The 18074-nt window shown below is 55.7% G+C and overlaps 1 protein-coding gene and 1 long non-coding RNA gene across 6 annotated transcripts in view; one reads left to right on the top strand and one right to left on the bottom strand.

Annotated features, from left to right (window-relative positions):
* Positions 1–1213: 1213 nt before the first annotated feature.
* LOC143638375 (uncharacterized) lies at positions 1214–4909 on the bottom strand. 4 transcript variants are annotated; one of them, XR_013154599.1, is made up of 4 exons: positions 4304–4909; positions 3419–3582; positions 2304–2503; positions 1214–1960 (listed from the first exon to the last, which is right to left on the bottom strand). It is a non-coding gene; the product is annotated as an uncharacterized LOC143638375 (long non-coding RNA). The 4 variants fall into 4 exon arrangements; XR_013154598.1 differs by having other exon boundaries at positions 1214–2503; XR_013154600.1 differs by having other exon boundaries at positions 1214–2503; positions 3419–3622; positions 4582–4909.
* Positions 4910–5163: 254 nt separating this feature from the next.
* Suclg2 (succinate-CoA ligase GDP-forming subunit beta) overlaps positions 5164–18074 on the top strand; it is a 260069-nt gene continuing 247158 nt past the window's right edge. Inside the window, exon 1 of one of the 2 annotated variants that reach the window (XM_077106197.1) lies at positions 5164–5285. In XM_077106197.1, coding sequence (XP_076962312.1) covers positions 5202–5285 — 84 coding nt within the window. In that variant the 5' untranslated portion in view covers positions 5164–5201. The remainder of the gene's footprint in view (positions 5286–18074) is intronic. The other variant, XM_077106196.1, reaches the window with a different exon arrangement.

Here is an 18074-nt window from a genome sequence, read left to right as displayed (position 1 = left end):
GAACTCAAATATGTAATTTGTGAAAATTAGGGTTGTTTCTTCAAAATTTTTCTTCGGCTCCGCTGGTTATAATGAGTTTGTATTTGTCAAATGGTTTTTATGCTTAAGTGAAAAGGTAATGATAAACAACCACTGGAGCTGCCAGATGACCCCCCCGTGCGGGCTCCTGGCGGGCCTGTGCGGCAAGCAGGGCCCCTGGAGTAATCAGTGTGGATATGAAAATGAGCACGTTATTCCACCGTAACATGCACTGCTCAGATGAAAGGGAAGGCGTGTGGGCTCACTGATGTTTTTATTTTCCTTCTTGGAACAATTAGCTGAATAAGAAAGAGTGTAGGCAGGGGGTTCTAAATGCAAACCCGGTCGTGGAGTTTGGGAACTTAATACTTGTGTAATGTAGTCAAAGTTTATGAGAAGCACAGCATGGCGAAGTCCCAGCCCCCAGAAGATGCCTTTGTTATGCCAGTGGGGAAACTGAGGCCCACAGATGCACACTCTGAACAGACACACAGCCTGTAGTCAAGCATCGCGGCGTGGTCCACGCCGCCCCTGGGGTCTCCAGCCCTCACTGGTAAAACCCGCGCCCGGTGATCTCCTTTCCAGGCTGTTGAGCAGAGGGAAGACTGGTTGTCTCCACAGGGAGCCAGGTACCACTGCAGTACCCACCACGGTGATTCTGACAGAGAAGCCGCACAAGACTCCTGCTGCATCCCCCCAGCATTTTGCCTCTGCCCATCCAACTGACGGAGACGCTGGTGGAAACTGGGCTCTCCTAAAGCAACTGGGAGGCTCCAGCGCCCCCACAGTTCATCAGCTTTTTGTCCTGCATTTATGAACCCCAGTGGGTTCTCCCTTTTGGGCTCACCAGGGGACTGCTTCAAGGAGCTCATCACTACAGCTTGCTTTGTGTTTCAGTTTTCAAACTAAAGAACCCCTTGAAAAGAGGATTTGAAATGTAGACCCCAGCCCTGTCCTAAGTGGTTCCCCTTCAGTAGGTATAGGGTGGAGATCTGAACAGCTCCCTGACCATTGCCCTCTGTCTCTTCCTGGACGAAACCACCTGAGGTCACGTCCAGTACCTTGGTCTGCATTTACATATCCCAGGCAGTGACGGGGAGAGAAGCCAGAGCGTCAGGGCCGTCCACGGTGCTTCCCATTTCACATCGAATGTTCAAGATGCACTGGAGGATGAAAAACAGCATTAAGCCCCTGCTCCTCGCCAGGTCTTCAGACACCACATCTCGTTTATTGCTATCACAGGACAGAATCACAATGAGTGGGTGAGAGGAATACACGTACCCACAGAGTACTGAGGACTGAATCCACCTCTGCCGTTGGTCTAGATGCCCAGCCCTTTTTATTCTAGGACAGGGCCTTGCTAAGATGCCCAGACTGACCATGAACTTGTGATCCTCCTGCCTCGGCAGTCAGTGGGACCACAGTGTGCACCACCAGATCTCTGCAGGCGTGCTGCCGCTTCCAGAGATGCACGGCACCTCACTGTGTAACAAGGACGCCCAGTGAGGGTTTTGGTGGGAGGAGAACAGAGCTCGCTTTCATACACAGAGGGACTGAACAAAACAGAAACAAGAAAGGAAGGGACCAGCTCTCTCCATTTTACTACCTCCCAAGGTGAGGACAGGGGATGGAACATCGGCTGACCCCAGCTTACTTCAGTTACATTTGTGTGTGAAGAGGAGGCAGAACTTCGTCAGCACGGCAGTGGGAACTGGCCTGTCTGGAGGTGGGGCTGCTCCATCTCTCTCCCTTCTATTTCCTACTGTTGTCGGGCAGGTTGCTCTGAAAACCCACCAAGTCCCAGTTTTGTCCAAATTGAAGAGCCTTTATTCTGACCGGCCGGGACTGCTTCCTACAGGACCAAGTTGTCTCTACAGAAAACAGCCTTGAGCTTCAAGGTTTTGGGTATTTAAAGACAAAAGCCACAACCGGGTTGATGCAGCTGCAAGCAAGCAGGGGTACAGAAGCTGAATCGAGCGGTTAGTGAGACAATGCAATGGGTACATTGGTATGTCCCGTGGTGGGACTTTGCAGGTTGGCATAGCAGCAAGCAAGCAGAATGGAAGTGGGTCAAAATGACCCTAGTTGAGCACAAGTTAGAGAATGGTTACTCATGTCTAGACAATCAATCTCTGCCAGGGCACATTGCCCAAGAAAAATGGGAACCAAAGAGAACGATTTTACATTGTGTAAGAATTGCCATTCTGTGCTGCCAAGTATGCCATGCTGGGTAAATATTAATGGGCTGAGAGGCAGGGCTTTCCCACGGGAGAAGCATTTCTTACATGATATGGAGCCTCAGGGTACAATGGAGCCTGCTTGGTCGTTGCACAAACAGCCTGGCCCATACACCAGGAGGATCAGCTATCTTGGCTCTGGTTTGGTGCTCTGGAACTCAGCGGTGGGTGACTCCACTGTTATTTTCAGTCTGGTCTACTGGGGTTCAGTTCAGGAGCTTAGTCTAAAACAATGGTGGACTAGCACCCTGCGGGGTAAAACATGAACAGCACCCTATGGGTATTGGCACCCTGCAGAGTAGGTGCTTCCCTGGGTCCCAGTAAAGAAGGTTGACATCCGAATGCAATCCAGTGCTGAGAACACAGTGCTTTTCTCAGGAGTGCACAGCACAGAAACCTGGGGTAGAATCTGGGTCCTTCCCCTCAAAGAGCTCCCTGTGCAGGGAGGAGATGTCAAAGGTGAATACGAGGGAGAAGGGTCAGGATGCTCTCAGGAGGATGATCCACCCACATGTGTCCACTCAGCCCAGTGCCAGGCCAGGGAGACCCTGAGTGGTGAGTCCCTCCTCCTGCCTGCCCTTTCTCCCCCACCAGCTACTTCAGGGATGGCAGAAGGAGTGAATGTAGGCAAAGACACAGAGAAATTGTTGGTGAAAGATCTGGGCTCCAGAGGGACGGGCCAGAATGTCTCCCTGTTGAAGCAGGAAACCTCAGGGGAGGCTCTGCAGCCTGGAAGGTCCAGCTCTGCAGACAGTGGCCAGCACAGCTGCCAAGGACTGAAACACCTGCCAGAGACTCTCCCCTCTCCCCACCCCATTCACCCTGGAAGACCACTGTCCAGTACTGCCCTAAGTAAGCAGGTAACTCCCAGTGTCTATCAATGTGCAAGGCTCTGGGTCAACCCCCAGCACACTCCCTCCTGCCCAGAACCAGACCCAGTGGAAAGCATCCCTTTCCAATCCCTGCTAGCAGCTATCAGGAGGAAAGTGACAGAGGACAGTAAGTTCTGGACAAGCAGCTTTGGTAAATTCTACAGGTGGTCCTTCTCCAGCACCATGCTCATAATGTTCACCAAGTTTAAACCTTCACCCTCCAAACATCCACAAGAACCCTGGCTCCATGCTGCCCCGTGGCAGACCCAGTGGGTTCTCGGACCCACTCACCTCAAAAAGATGGACGGCACAGAGGAGGTGGGTTCCAGGTCTGGGAATTCGGATACCCAGCCTAAAGGCGCCATGGGGTATGGAACTCTGTGGCCCATTTCTCCATAAGCCAAGTAGAGTTACCAAGGGTCTCCTTTGTAGGGTTCCTGAGAGACATCCAGAGGCTGCAGTGGTTGTACAACAGGAAAGAGCCCAGGATCACCACTGGGTAAGAAGGAATCCGCAGGTTTATGGTGATATAACCAAATAAAACAATAAACTAGGAAATGGGGAGAAGGTGAGGCTGTTCTCAGAGAACGCAAACTAAGAAATCTAGAAGAATGGAGTTAGACAAAAATCATCATTTTGTAGCTGTCAAAGTTATAATTGACTCAATGGTGATCATCAATGAATACTAAGAACTTGACCAGGAAGGGGCATACATTACATGCCTTTATCTACATGTATCTACTAAGGATGAAACATGGGCCGACAGGTCAATAAGTGGATTAGCTGTGCAAAGGATGATTCTGAGTTACATTCTTGCAACTTTTCTGTCAATTTAAAATTATATCCAATCAAAAGTTAAAAAAAAAAAAAAGACTAAACTACCAGCAATAGCTGCCTACCTCTGTTTTATTGTATTTTCTCTCAAGGTCAAACATTGAAGAATAAGGTTAAAAAATTCTAAAATCGGGCTTAATAGGGTGGGGGCATGGATTTGAATCTCGTAGTTATTCTTTATGGAAACTGTGATTTCCACCAAGTGACTGCACTATTTTGTGCCTCAGTTTCTTCTTTGGGAAAAGAAGGATTTTGCATTGGCTCCCACTTAAGGTCACTGCTAAGGCTGTTCACATCTGTCAAGGGCTCCGGCACAACTCAAGAGTTGTATCGTTTTTACACCTGTAATGTGCGCAGAGTCCTAGGCTCCAAATGGATTCTCTGTTACGACTACTGGTTTAAAGCTCATCCATAGCGTTGCACTGAACTCAGGTTAAGGATCAAAAGCAAAAAGCAAACAAACAGAAGCAAAGCTGGTAATATCAGCCCGAGTCTGAGTCAGGAGGATCCCAAGTTCAAGTTAGTCCCTTCAATATAACAAGGGCTTGGGGCTCAGCGGAGGAGCGCCCCTGGGGGCAATCCCCGCCACCGGGAAAACCAGAACCGGAGCCTCCACCTACTTCAGAAGACTCCCTGGGCCCGGGATGCAGGGTCCCCGCGCCTCTCCAAAGTTCTCGGGGTCTTAACTGGACCTACGTCCCTGGACAGCCTTGCGGCCCAGGATCCGGGAGTCAGCCTCTGGGCGCCCGCTCCCGGCCCGGGCTGCCAGCGCGCCTGCTAGACGGGCCCTCTGGATTTCAGGAGCGCAAGGCTCGGCTCTCCCAGCGCAACGAGTGTGGCTCGCCGGGCAGGTCAGCAGGCCTCAGGACCCCCCACTGCGAACCTGGGCCTGGTGGGGCCTGGGGCGCCGCAGACAGCACCCGAGGGAACACGGTGGGGCCGAGGGCCGAGGGCGTGGCCTCCCCTACCCGAGCGCGCTCGGCTGACCTCCCGTGCGCCTCCTTCCTGCGCTACGGCCCGCCCCTCTCCCTCCGGGCTCCCTCCCCTCTCGGCCCTGCTTTCCCCGCCCCTCTCCTCCCCTCCCCGCCCCCTCTCCTCCGGTCCTCTCTCCTCTCCCCTCCCCTCCTCCCGCCCCTCCCCAGCTCTCCTCCCCGCCCCTCCCCGCCCCCTCTCCTCCCCGCCCCTCCCCGCCCCTCTCCTCCTCCCAGTCCTGCCCGCCGCTCCCCAGTTCCTGGTGAAGATGGCGCTCCCCGTGGCCGCGCGCTCTGGCCGGCTTCTGCGAGACCCCGCGCTGCGGCCCCGGCTGCTGGCCGCCAGGTGCCAGGTGAGCGCAGCCGGTGAGGGGAAGGCGCCAGCGCGGCCTCGCCCGCCGGACCCGCGCCTTCCTGCGCCCCTGTCGCTCTTGCCCCTTCTGTCCTCTGCGCCCCTGTCCCTCCGGCCCCCTCTGTCCCCTCCTTGCCCCCATCTCCTGGTTCCCCCGGCCCTCTCCCCCCTTCTCCCCCCTTCGCCGTCTGCCCTTCTGTCCGCCCCTCCTGTCCGCCCCTGTTCCCCGCCAGGCGCTGGACGTAAGTTTAGGGAAAGTTTAGGCGGAGTTCCTCGGTGTCCCGGGTCCCGAGGTTTCCTTCCTCGGCTGCCAGGGCTGCCCCGAGCGCGCGTCAGGAGGCCACGTGGTAAACGTGCCCGAAACCCTGGGCCTCGCCGGGGTGCGACTCACCTGACCTTGGGCCTTCTGCCGGTTCCACTTCTGTGGACCCGAGGGCGCTCAGCTGGTGAAACACGGAAGCCCTTTCCCTCCCTCCAGCGAACAGCTGCTGGCCTGTCCACCTTCTCCGTGCTCTGGGGAGAGTCACACCACAGGAGGGCAGTGGACACTGAAGGGCTGTCCCAGCTTGTCCCCGGTGTGGACTGAACTGCGGGCTGTGGGGCACCGGGGAGACCGTGGGGTGAGGTTCTGACGGGCCTTCTTCTCAGAAGCCACTAGCCCCCGCCTCCTGGTTCCCACGGATTCTCCCTTTTGTAAGAAGGAACCGTCTGGGGCTCAGCCACAGCCCATCAATGACCTTGCCCATTGCCCCATTTTTCACTGATAAGAGGCAAGTTATCACTCATACATTTTCAAACAGGATGTGCTTCCTATATTTCTTAAGAAAACTGGAAAAAAAAAAAGCTGGTGCTTTTCCAAGTTACTCTAAGCTTTGCTTAATCAAGACACCTGAGTTCTGGTTTTCTTCTTCCTCTCCTTCCATTTCCTGACATCCCATTTCTCTGTTTCTGTGAATTTAAAAGGCGCTGATACTTACTCCCGTAAAGTCCCTGAGAGGCACCTCACAGTGTGTTGGGGTGGTAAGAGGAGGGCGGTTTAGTCTGATTAAAATCACTTGTCACCGTTGTCCCAGAGGAAAGAGAACAGGTGAGCCACGTCTATTTGGTATTCCGGTGTCACAGAAAACAAGAACTAGGCGCTCTGAGCGTGGACTTGAACTCAGGAGACCTGGGCCCGGGCCAGTGAAAACCCAAGGGAAGGAAGGACTTGTACAGGGAAAACTGACTATGCAGAGTATCGGGCTCACATGGCTGAGGTCTCCTGGCCTGTCCAAGGGACAGAAGCCTGATCCCAACACTGGAGAGGCTGCGGGGCATCGACGCCCGGGTTTGGCAGGAAGACCGGGTAAGGAGATCAGTCTCTGGCTCCATCTGGTTGCTTTGATTCACACACTTGGGGTGCTTTGTGATACTGTGAGCTCCGGGCTTGGAAGACAGAGCCGCTTTTCTAAAGGCGGGAGTTCTGTGCAGTGTCCGGGAAGCAGAAATGAGCATCACTGAGCATCTGCTCCCATAAGCTCTCTTCATGGGCAGAAAAATGAAGCCCTAAAGAAGCTCAGCAACTCATGCAGGGTCTCGGAGGGTTTGTGGCAGAGCCGAGTGCAGAGTGAAGGCTCACCCCCGGGTTTCTGTTACCCTGGGCTCGCATCTCTAAGTGGAGTTTCCCCATGAAAATAGCGCAGGGATTACTCGGATACCAGTAGTACTTATATATGACATCCAGTCACCTGTCGGGTGACCCAGTTTTTTTCTTTGGGAACATTGTGATATGGGTCGTGACTTGTAAGGAATTCCATCTTCAGTTTCTTGGATGCTTCTCATATCTGTGCCCTGTAAGTTTGATTTGATTAGTGTTCAACCCTAGCTTCTGGCCCATGGCAGACATTACAGTTTTCGTGGCCCGCTTTCTCCACCAAGCCTGAGAATCCTCACCCAGTGTCTCAGAAGTCTGTGCCTGCTCTTGCCCCAGACCTGCTTTGTACAGGGCTGTTGTTCGCAGACAGATAAGAGACCCGCTTTCTGCTCTTAGAAGCGACTTGAGCTGATTTCACAAAGATATCCGTAGAATAACATTTACCCCTTCCCATGGTTAAATGTGACATTCGACACACGTCTTGCCGCTTAATGTCATGGAAGTTTTTAAATTTCTTCTACTCTTGGCTTCAGTGTTGGGGCTTGATTGACACAATAGCCTTTACAGGGCTCTCCTTAGCTCTCTCTTATTTTTACCTGCATTTCATCCAGCCGTACCTCTGGCAGGACTGTCCAGCCCAGGGGTCTGGGTTGGTGAGTGAGGCAGGCAGAGGCCTTAGCCATGGCTGACTTTATTTTTGTGGGGCTGGGCATGAGCAAGATTGAACTCTGCATCCGACAGCCAAGATGAGCTCTGCCAGAGAGAGAGGCTGTGAATGACCTCGAGCAGGGTCCTGGGATGGGAGTGGACGCTTAGCCCCAGGCAGGTAGGATCAGGGAAAAGCACTAGACTCAGTGGTTTTTGTTTAGGCTTTTTTTTGTTTGTTAATTGAAACAGAACATGTACTGAATTATGTGTTACAGCTTCATGAATTTGTACCAGTGGGACCCACCTGGGTAGCCAGGTCCAGAGCAGGAAGGTAACTAACAGCAGCCCAGGCCCGAGGGGTCTTTCCCATCACTAGCCGTCCCTAGCAAGGGTAACCTGACACACACACACTTCACGTAGGTGGAATCACACAGCATGCACACGCGCACGGTGCTGGGCGCTTGCTGCTGTAATGCAGCGGGTGCTGCCTGCCAGGTGAGCCTTGGTGAACCCCGGGCCGGGGCCCCTGGGTGTTAAATGGCTGTTAGGGATCCTGTGCCCTCTCCTCCTGGCCCAGCATTCTGTCCTCAGGGGTCCTAGACGTGGGCAGCAACGTCTGCCAGGCCCCAGCTTTGGAATCTGGAGCCCGAGGGGTGTGTATGGTCGAGCACTCACACCCCTGCCCTTCAGGACGGATGGCTCAGCTTCGTGGTCTCTCCTCCTGCGTGTGCGAGGAGAAGGTGGACGTATGGCTTTGGAAGTGGGGGCCTGAAGGTCGTGCAGGTTCTCTCCGCCCAGTGAGGCTGTGCAGGGGCTGGAGGCTCTGATTTCCCTGGAGAGTCGACACCTGACTTTTTTCTTTTTAATGAAGTACAGCTGCAATTTCTGCAGTTAGAAAAGAGACTCCATCTCAAGTGATTGAGGTGCTAAACTGTGTGTCGGGAAGACCCTGAAGTGTCCTGAGTCGGTTCTGTTTGCTGTAAGTGAGGCGTCTCCTCATCAGGCAGGGGCTGGGCGCAGGGCCCCGCGGGGGGAGAACTGCTGCCCGCACTCCTTGGCCGGGTTCTGCAGGCACAAAACCAGGAAGTGCCTCGGTACGTCGTCTTGTGGGGAGGAAAAGCAATCCCACCAGTCACCCTAGGCCCCGAGTCCTGGCGCCCTCCTCTCTACTCAACCTGGAGTTGTCATTCAAAGGCGGCACCTTTGGTGACCTGATGGAACGTTTTGCCCTCAGCCTGTGGGTGCACCCGGAGCTCCACGGGAAGGGCACCCGGGAGGCGGCTCTCCAGGGGAAGCTGCTGTGGGCATCCGGCAGACGCTTTTCTGTGAGGAAGAGGGAGAACGTGAGGAAGGGTTGGGAGAGGAGGTGGGGAAGGGTTGGGAGAGGAGGTGGACTTGTAGGCAGCGAGGAGGAGGATAGGGCTGCGGAGAGCTCAGGACTGGGCAGGTCACACAGCCCCTAACTGGAAATCCAGCGAACACGGCTCACCTGTCGAGCGTGGGTACGCCCAGGAAGCCCCCCAGAGGCAGAAACCCCAGCACTTTGGTTCTTCTCCACAACCCAGTGCTCAGGAGAATCCTGGGCGGAGGGACGCACTTAGCCAAGATGCCCGAGCGCAGAGGACGCCGTGGCCCTGCCCTGCAGGAGCTCAGGTGGGCTGGCACAGTTGACCTGTGGGCCCGTGGTCTGTGCCTGAGTGGGTGCCGGGAGCAGAGCGGGCAGTGGCCCAGGGACGTGGAGGGCCCGTGTGGGTGCTCCAGGCAGCGGGAGGAGGAAGGGGCTCGTGAGGTGTGCAGGACAGGCTTTCTGGAAACAGGACCACAGGACCAGTTATCGAGTGTCTAGCTGCAGTGGATGGCAAAGGGACTGTCACACCGGTTTCTTTAACCCTTACATTGCTGCAGAGAGAAAGCACCGTCCCGTCTGCTGTAAAGGCTCTGAGGCATGGAGATGTCGCCTGGTACCTCGCCTGGTCACAGTGCCGGGCGCTGCTTGCCCCTCGCTGATGAACATCATGCTCTTACGTCATGGCGCTGTCACCAGAAGGCCCAGCGGGGCCCAGCTGCGCACTCAACCTGCCCGCCTGCCTTCCCAGTCTCCTTGCCATTGGTCATCTGGCCTCTGCCACCTTGGGCATGGTGGTCAGCCCTGCACAGTTGTCCTGCTGGGCTCTTGTCTGGCTCCCTCAGGGGTGGAGGGCCAGAGCTCTGGGTTCAAATTCGCCTGAGTTCATTTTCTAGATCCCCTGAGTTCTTGCTCTGCAGCCTGGAAAGAACCATCTGTTCTCGCAGATGGCTGCACAGATTAAAGAAGATGATACGTAAAACGTCCGGCATTGTGATGAGACCGTGGGGCTGCAGTGGTTCTTTCTCTTGCAGTGAATTTGAAGCTGAATTTATTTGCCTTTTTTTAAAGGCTTCATTGAGCCAGAATAACTCTCGTTTCCCAGACTCCATAGAGATTTATCACGTGCTGTCACCTCGGAGCTGGGCACGGGTTGGTGCTTCCACGTGTCTTATTTCACGTCCAGGCCGTAACAGCGTGTGGGGCAGGAGCGAGTATTCCCAGTTTACACCTGAGAAAGGGGGGGCTCTTGGAGGAACCTGGCCCCCAGGGCCCCCTATCTCCAGGCTCCCGCGGGCAGATGGGGTGAAGGTCTGGTGGGGCTCTGGTTCTAGGGTTGAGGGTCAAGTGGGGAGCTGTACCCTGGTGTCAGTCTGTCTGGGAAGGTCTGCAGCTGGCTTGTGGACTGGGTGGCGTCTGGCTTCACGTGCGTCAGAGGTTTGAGATGGGCCATCTGGAGAGTGGCCGGCATCAGCTCTGTCCCAAGGCCTTTGCCGTCTGCCTGAGTCAGCCTGGCCTTGGGCCCGGGTGCTGGGGGCACGCCAACATTTCGTCACCTTCCTAGCGTGGACTGTGGGGATGGCTGTCAGACTTTGACCTGTGCTGAGTCCGTGGCCAGCTTTCTCTCTTTCTAGAAATGACCGTGTAAGAGTAGCCCTTAGGCCCTCACCAGGAAGGCAGGCGGGGACTCCTGGCCTCACCTCTGAATTCACTGGTACTGCAGACTGGGGGGGAGATGGAAGGCGTGGATCGGCTGGAGATCAGCCACGCACGGGGTAACTGGAAGTTGCGTCCTGTGGGTGAGGCGGGGGTCTGGCCTCGCTTTTCCACCCCACCCATTTCTCTACCTGTTTGGTGCATTTCAGCCTCAGTAGGCTCAGCAGGGCTGCCTTGTGGAGCTGAGCAGCTGGTAGTGAGGAGATGAGGCTGGAGCGGGGAGCAGAGTCCTGGGGCCCACGTGAGCTGGGTGGCGGAGCTGAGCTTGCTCTCGGGGCGATGGGGAGCCATGGAGGGCTTTAGAAGTGAACCAGGGGGCAGGGTTTTGTTTTCCGGATGTGGTGTCCACAGCGTTGGAGGCCTACCAGAACGGAGCCCACCTGAGGATTTTGCGTGGACTCGGAGCTGAGTCACTGCACCAGGATAGTAGGCATAAGCCAGGACCGGGACCAGGCGACCTGCTTTGGATCTTGCCGCCAACGCTCTGATCAGCCTGTGATCTTGTAACATTGGTCTATTTTATTTGTTTTTCTTTCTCACATTTCTACATCTCGGGATGCGGAGTGTACCCTTACATGTGTCACGGGTTGATTGACAGCACCCTCTACATAAAGCACATACGGTGGGGGACGATGAAGGTGTGGGCCACCTGTTTGTCACCCAACTCGGACACTTTTGAGGGTGACGTTAATCAGTGGTCATCCCAGGACGGCCCCTGACTGAGATGGATGGAGTCACTGCTGGAGTGGGGATGGGCGGTAACGGTGGACGTTGACAAACACGAGGCTGGACAGGACCCATGATCTCCCTGGCAGGGCCCATTGCTGGTCTGTCCCCGTGCCCAGGTGTGCTGTGGACATGGTTAGGGACCTGGGAAGAGAGCAGGCCTGTGAAAGAAGGGAAAGACCCCAGGTGAGCCAGGCTGGCGAGGAGTGGAGGTCTCTGTCTGCCCAGCCTCAGGGCCGTCCTGGGCCTGTTGCTGTGGGCAGCACTCCCTTGCCCCTCTCTGAGCTGGGCCCACAGCCCTCGTTGGTGGAAGGAGGCCTTCTTGGACTTGGCTCCACGGGGAGGGGAGGGGAGGGGAGGGCAGGGGAGGGGCGTACAGACCTGAGAGTGGTGGGTGGCTCCTCCAAGCCTGTGTGCTCTCCTCCCGGTCAGTTGCCCCATCTGCTGCCCGCCTGGTCAATTGCCCTGTCCACTGCCCACCTGGTCAGTTGCTAGCAGCAACCTTTCTTCATAATGTGCACTTACCTGTGGCTGTCCACTCCCGCCCCTCCCCTCCCACCCAGCTTCTGTCTCCCAGAGTTTTATGGTTCTTATTTACTTAGGCTGGGCTGCAGGTGGATCAGGGCGTTGTACATGCTGCACAAATGCTCCATCCCTGAGCTGCACCCACAGCCATGTTTGCTTTTTTTAAATTTTGAGACAGGGTCTCACTAAGTTGCAGATGCTGGCCTCAAACTTGTGATCCTTCTGTCTCAGCCTCACGAACTGCTAGGGTTGCAGGTGTGTGCTGCTGCATCTGGCCAGAATTTCATAATTCAGGCAGCAAGAGGATCTCCAGCTCATCCTCATGGACTCAGTCTCCGGTCACTGGTCAGCTCAGAGGTTGCTGGCTTTGCCTACTGCATCTCCCTGCACCCACTGCTGTGCTGGTCGTAGAGGGCCATGGAGAGAGCAGGCCTGGGGGCAGCGCGGGCCTGGGGGCAGCGTGGGCCTGGGGGCAGCGCGGGCCTGGCTGCTGCACAGGAGACCTGTGCATCTTCTGTCCTCAGGAATGGCTGCTGCCCGCTCTTGGCTTCTCTCTGGGTGCACGTTCAGGTTGCTTTCTTCCCTCTTGGCCTCCTAGGGGCCTGAGGCTGCTTGCCTGTCCACTCTGGTCTGAGCTGAGTGACCTCGCCATGGGTGCCCAGGCAGTGGCCTTGGGCTTGCCTCAGCCTGTTTTGTCATCGCAGGGCCAGGTGGCTCTGGATCGTGCATCACTAAGTGGTCAAGCAGGTGTCACTGGGGGCCGGGTGCTCTGCCAGGCTGGTGTGCCCAGGGCCTCCCACGGGGCCCGAAGGCATGCTCTGGGCCTCCTGGTGTCCTGCACTGTGCGCTTCCCAGGGAGGATCTGTCTGAGTCTGTTTGAAGCTACTTTCTGCAGGCCCCCCCTGGGCAGCCCTTCCTTAGTTCTCTTGCAGAAGCAGCTGCTCCCCAGGTTGGCTCAGCTCCTCGGGTTGCCCAGGCTGAGGCCCAGGACCCGTCCAGCCCGAGCGTCCGGAGGGAGATCCTTTATTTATGTTTACGAATGAGGTGCATTTGAGAGCAGAAGGGAAGGCTGTTAGCAGTCACACCAGGCCAACGGGGAAAGCCGGCCTCCGACCACAGGCCTGGGCTCAGTCCTGGTCTTGGTGCTTAGTGGGTTTGTGATCTTGTGACAGTTAGGCACACATTTTATTGTACTTTTCCACATTTGACATCTCTGAGACGCACATGTTCCTTATGCTTTGTGTCGTGGAGCGGGTGGGTGGATTTTCCCCCAAGACACATTAAATTGGTGTATCTTGCAGGTGTTGGCTTCTTGATTTTGGTGAAACTTGGTGTGTTCTTGAGCCTCGGCTTCCTGTCTGCAGAAACAAGACTCACTTCCCAGAGTCACGCTGAGCATCAGAGACACCTGGGTCCTGTGCCCGAGTGATGAATCATTGTCAATCAACCAGGAAGTGTTATTTCTGTAAATAGTCTCCTTTGGCCAGGCATGGTAGCTCACGCCTGGAATCCCAGCTGCTTGGGAGGCTGAGGCAGGAGGATCCTGAGTGGGAGGCCAGGCTCAGCAACTCGGTAAGACCTTGTCTCTAAGTAAAAAGCACAAAGGGTCAGGGGACAACTCAGCGTTGGAGTGCTGGGGGCCCTGGGTGTGTCCCTGGTACCTCATGTCCATGTGTGCGTGCCCACAGAGGCTCCTTCAATGCCCTGTCTTCCCCCAGTCCCCTCCGCCCATGACCTGCGAGGGACTAGGACTTGTGAGTGAAGGGGGCAGTGACGTGGAGGAGAGGCCCCGGTCCCCCTGGGTGCTCAGAGTGCCCGGCTGGGTGCAGTCTGTTGGGAAGGACGTCCGCTCGCGGGCCGGGGCGGGCAGTGGAGAGGCCTCCTGCGTCAGCTGAGTGCCCACCTGCTCTCCAGGAAGCTCCCTTAGGGTGCTCTGCTTTCTGATTGGCTCCCGCTGCTGCTCCCGCTACTGCCACGCGCTGCACTTTGGGGACTCACGTGGTCACTGGCCTCTGAAAACCAGCGGGAACGTTTGACCGTCCTGTGGCCTGCAGGTCTCCGTGGGCTTTTAGTAAGTCCTGCCGAAAGCTGAGCGTTGTCAGTTATTCTTGACTCGGGGAGAACTGGTCGCCATGAGCGCTTCTTCCTAAGACTCAGAGCTCTGCGAAGGTGATGTGACTTCAGAATCGAAAATGAGTGCCACAGGGCAAACTAAAAAGAGTTTTCCAGTTATTCCCCCTTTATGATTGACATGAGGAAAAGAAAGTAGCGTTTGGCTAATTGGAACAGCCGGTAAGTTCCGAGAGGATGCGGCTGTTGGCAGCCTGTCTGCGGGCATTTCAGAAGGCTGCTGTGTGCCCGGCGGCTGAGGCTGGAGCCCTGCAGCCCCCTGTGGAAGAGGGGTCTCCCTCGCCCCTAGGATCCAGCAGCAGCTCCCAGGCCCCTGGTGGAGCGGGTATGCGTGTACTGGATCGCGTCTTTTTCTTCGATGTCAATTTATGGTGAGGCTTTTATGAGTGGCATAAAGTAGATTTTACGACTGTATTTTATATAAAATATAATTTTAATATGGGGAGAATTTACAGAGTTAAAGTTTATATAAAGATGAGAGAAATATACTCAGTTTCCTGTTCCTTTAAAGGCCCAAGTAGGGATGCCGAGTGAGGGGCTTTCATTGATCTTAACGGTGGCCGCCTGTCAGTGACGTCGCGGTTCTGGCATCCTGAGCGGGTGGCCCTCTCCTGGAGCCTCCTGCTGTGCTTCGGGACAGTTTCCCGTGTTCCTTGGAGTCCTCTTGTTTTTCTTGCAGACCTGGGAGGGAGCCCGGTCCCTTGGCACCCTGGGCAGGCGTCCACTGCTGGGCTGCACCCCAGCCCCAGTCTTCCCCTCAGGTCACAGAAGTGTCCCTTTCTTGGGGCTCTGAAGTTTTAATAAGTAACGCAGTCCTGCTTTAGGAGCGGTCAGTTGTGCACAGGGAGCAGTGTCTTGGGTCCAGTTTGGGGCGCTGAGGGAGGAGGCGACGGAAGTGCTTTTTTGGATGAAAGATCGTTCCTGCAGATGCTCCATGTACATCCGAAACCAGAGGCACTAAGCTGTGGCCGCGCCTTGTCTGTTGTTTAGAGTTCTGGTGCTTTGTCAGCGTACTGGGGTGGAGTTGAGCTCACCAGGTGCAGCAACATCCACACGGAGCGTATTCAGCTGCCCCACGAAGACCCTGCGCCCTTTAAACAGGCGCCCCGGCAAACGGGAGACGGGGCACAAGAGGTTTAGTCACGGTTCCCAGGTCACAGGCCTCCAGCTGACCCTCTGGGCCCCTGGCCTTGCTCTCCCTACTGTGAGGTCACTATTCATGCCTGATGGGGTCCTGCCTCTGACACCCTCCTTGTAGGGCCTGGCGTGAAGCTGACCTGGAAAGACGCCCGGTCACCAAGGCTGTGAGCCAGCTCCGTCACGGCCCCTGAGGTTCCACGCAGCGCAGGGTGTTTCGTCACCTGCCATGACTTTGACTAGTCTAGGGACCTCACCTGAGGGGAGCCGGACCACGCCGCCCAGTGACTGGCTCTTTGATTCAGCGTGACATGGGGGGTTCCCGTGTGATAGCACCTTCACAGCTTTCCCCGTGAGGCTGTGAGGGGTTTCATCCCGTGTGAATGGTCTCGTTTTGTGCATGGGCGGTGGGTCAGGGGGCGGTGGGTCACTTCCTGCGCTGGGCTGTTGCACCTGACGGCAGTGTATTCAGCTCAGCGGGCACATGTGTAGACTGGTGTCTCAGGTACCGTTTGGGCTTGGTTTCCAATTTCCCGTGTCTACCTAAGGTGCCTGTTGGGAAGGGTTCTCCTGGTGATAGTCTGTAAAACACTGGCACCATTTACCCTTCCGGTGGGCATCTGTCAGTGTGGCATGGCGTGCTGGGGGCTCAGGAGGTGGTGGGTAGCCCAGGAAGGAGGTAGCTGCTGCCCTTGGGAGCTTGCAGGCTGCCCGGGGGCCTGTGGGGAAACTGGGGGTTCCAGTGAGCCGTCTGCTGTGGCAGGGGCTCCTGGTGCCCAGGGGTACAGTGGTCTGCTTCTCTTGGCCTCCCCCAGACCAGGGCTATTAGTAACGCCTGGAAAACTCGGAAGAACAGGCATCTGACCTTATCCAGCATATTCTAGGGATGTGGTCTGCAGCTGGCCTTTGAAGACGTGGTCCTGTGGAGTCCTGGCACTGACCTGGGTGGTAGGCATCAGTGCTGCCATGGCCAAGCCTTTCCAGAGGTGGCAAACCCTGGCTCAGAGACTTTGAGCCTGTTGTCACTGCTGTTCGTGCACAAGGTCCGGGATGCCACTCACAGTGGTCATTGAACTGGACCGTCACGGGTGCAACTTCCTGAAGTCCTAGCCTCCAGTACCTTAGAGTGAGACCCGTGTCGGGTCTTTACGGAGGTCACTAGGGGTCCTGGTCCAACAGGACTGCTGTCCTTGTCCAGAGCTTGTCACCCACGGGGAGAAAGCGGCGGGGATGAGCCAAACTGGCAGCAGCCCACAGGAGCCGGGAGCACGGGACAGACTCCCTGTCCCCGCCCTGGACAGACCCACCTGCCGACCGCTCATCTCTATGTGAGCCTCCAGAGCTGCAGGACGGCCTGACTCTGTTCCTTAAGCCACATGGACTGTGACTGCCATGGCTTGGGTGTGCGGCGTCCCTCCACAGGACAGGAGAGCTGAATGCTGGGTGGGGACGGCAGGCAGGTGGGCGTGGCTGGCGGAGGTGGGTCGCTGGGGGTGTGTCCTGGAAGGGCGAGTCATCTCTGGACCCTACCACCCCTGCTTCCTGGCTGCCCTGCATGGAGCAGTGTTCCTCACGTGCCCTTCTGCCATGGAATGCTGCCACCTTGTCCCAGAGCAATGGAATTGGCCACGTGTGGACCGAGCCTCAGAAACCATGAGCCCCAGTTCACCTTTTCCTGCTCTAAGTTGCTTTTGGGTGTTTTGGTCATGGCAACGCGAATCTGACCAGCGCGGCGGTATTGATGATGGCAGTCCGAGGAGCCTGACATACACATCGGTGAGCCTCTTACTCTGCAGGTTTGCACAGGCTGAGAGTGACAGGTGTCACCCTGTTTGATGATGAACACAGGAGCACTCTGCCCTGAGGGTGGGTGGGTCAGGCGCGTCTGCAGCTGCATGTCCAGCCCAACCTTCGTTTCTGTCCTGGGCGCCTCTGGGACCTGGAGCTTGTTCCAGCGGTGCGGTGCGCACCAGCTGGTCACAGGCAGCCCCTGAGCCAGGACCCTCTCCTGTCCTGCCCTGTGCTCCTGTGGTGGCTCCTGAATGCACCAGTGAGATTCGGAAGCTCTGACCAGTCTGAGAGTGGACCAGCACCGAGGCAGAGGAGTTGCCGTTAAGACCAGGCTGCAGCCTCCTGCTGCAGCACAGGTGGGTGGTCCAGAGGATTTTACCCAGTAGGAAGAGAGGGGGTGAGGGCAGGCCTATTCAGCCAGACCTGTCAATTCTGGTGTTTTCCAGTTTTCTTTTAAATAAGAACACAGCAAACTCCATTGTCTTTTTGGAAACTCACCTAAAAGCCATTCTCTTTCTTCAGACAGCTCACCCAAGGTTGAACAATAGCCCCCTACATTTTAATACCTGTGCTGCAGGCCTTTGGAAAAACAGTTGCATAACTTAATCTGGCTGATTCTGTAATCAGCATTACACCCGGCACTGTTTCTCTTCAGTAATGTAAAGTTGAAATTTAAGAATAATCAGCTCGCAATCAAAAGCTGATTATAAAGGAACAATAATGAACATAAAAGTGAAATCGCTTCTCAGGGTTATAATGAAAGAAAAAAGAAGGAGCAGTTAGTAGCAGTTGAAAGAGAAGTGATCCAAAAAAAAAAAAAAAAATAAAGGCTTGGTTGTGCTGGTAAGAAACAGTGGGTGAGGGTGAGCCAGCCAGGGTCTGAGGTGCTACAGGGAGGATGGGAGCAGCCGCTCATGGAGTCTCAGTGGGTGAGGTCAGGAAGCTGCTGAGGTTTAGCACTGAATGGTGTTTGTTCTGGTCCACTGGTTGGCTGTGTGGCTCCAGGTCAGACGCCTGACTTCTCTGAGACTCAAGTTTCCTTATTCAGCTCACTTGACAAGTGTATCCTTTTGTTGCGAGTCAGGGTTGTGCCCTGAGTTAGACACACACCTCACTTTGCAGAGCAGCCACTAGAACAC

The sequence above is a fragment of the Callospermophilus lateralis genome, chromosome 20 (genome assembly GCF_048772815.1).
Source record: "Callospermophilus lateralis isolate mCalLat2 chromosome 20, mCalLat2.hap1, whole genome shotgun sequence".
Taxonomy (NCBI): domain Eukaryota; kingdom Metazoa; phylum Chordata; class Mammalia; order Rodentia; family Sciuridae; genus Callospermophilus; species Callospermophilus lateralis.
The sequence above is the reverse complement of the archived record's forward strand: the minus strand, read 5'-3'. Positions and strand labels throughout refer to the sequence as shown.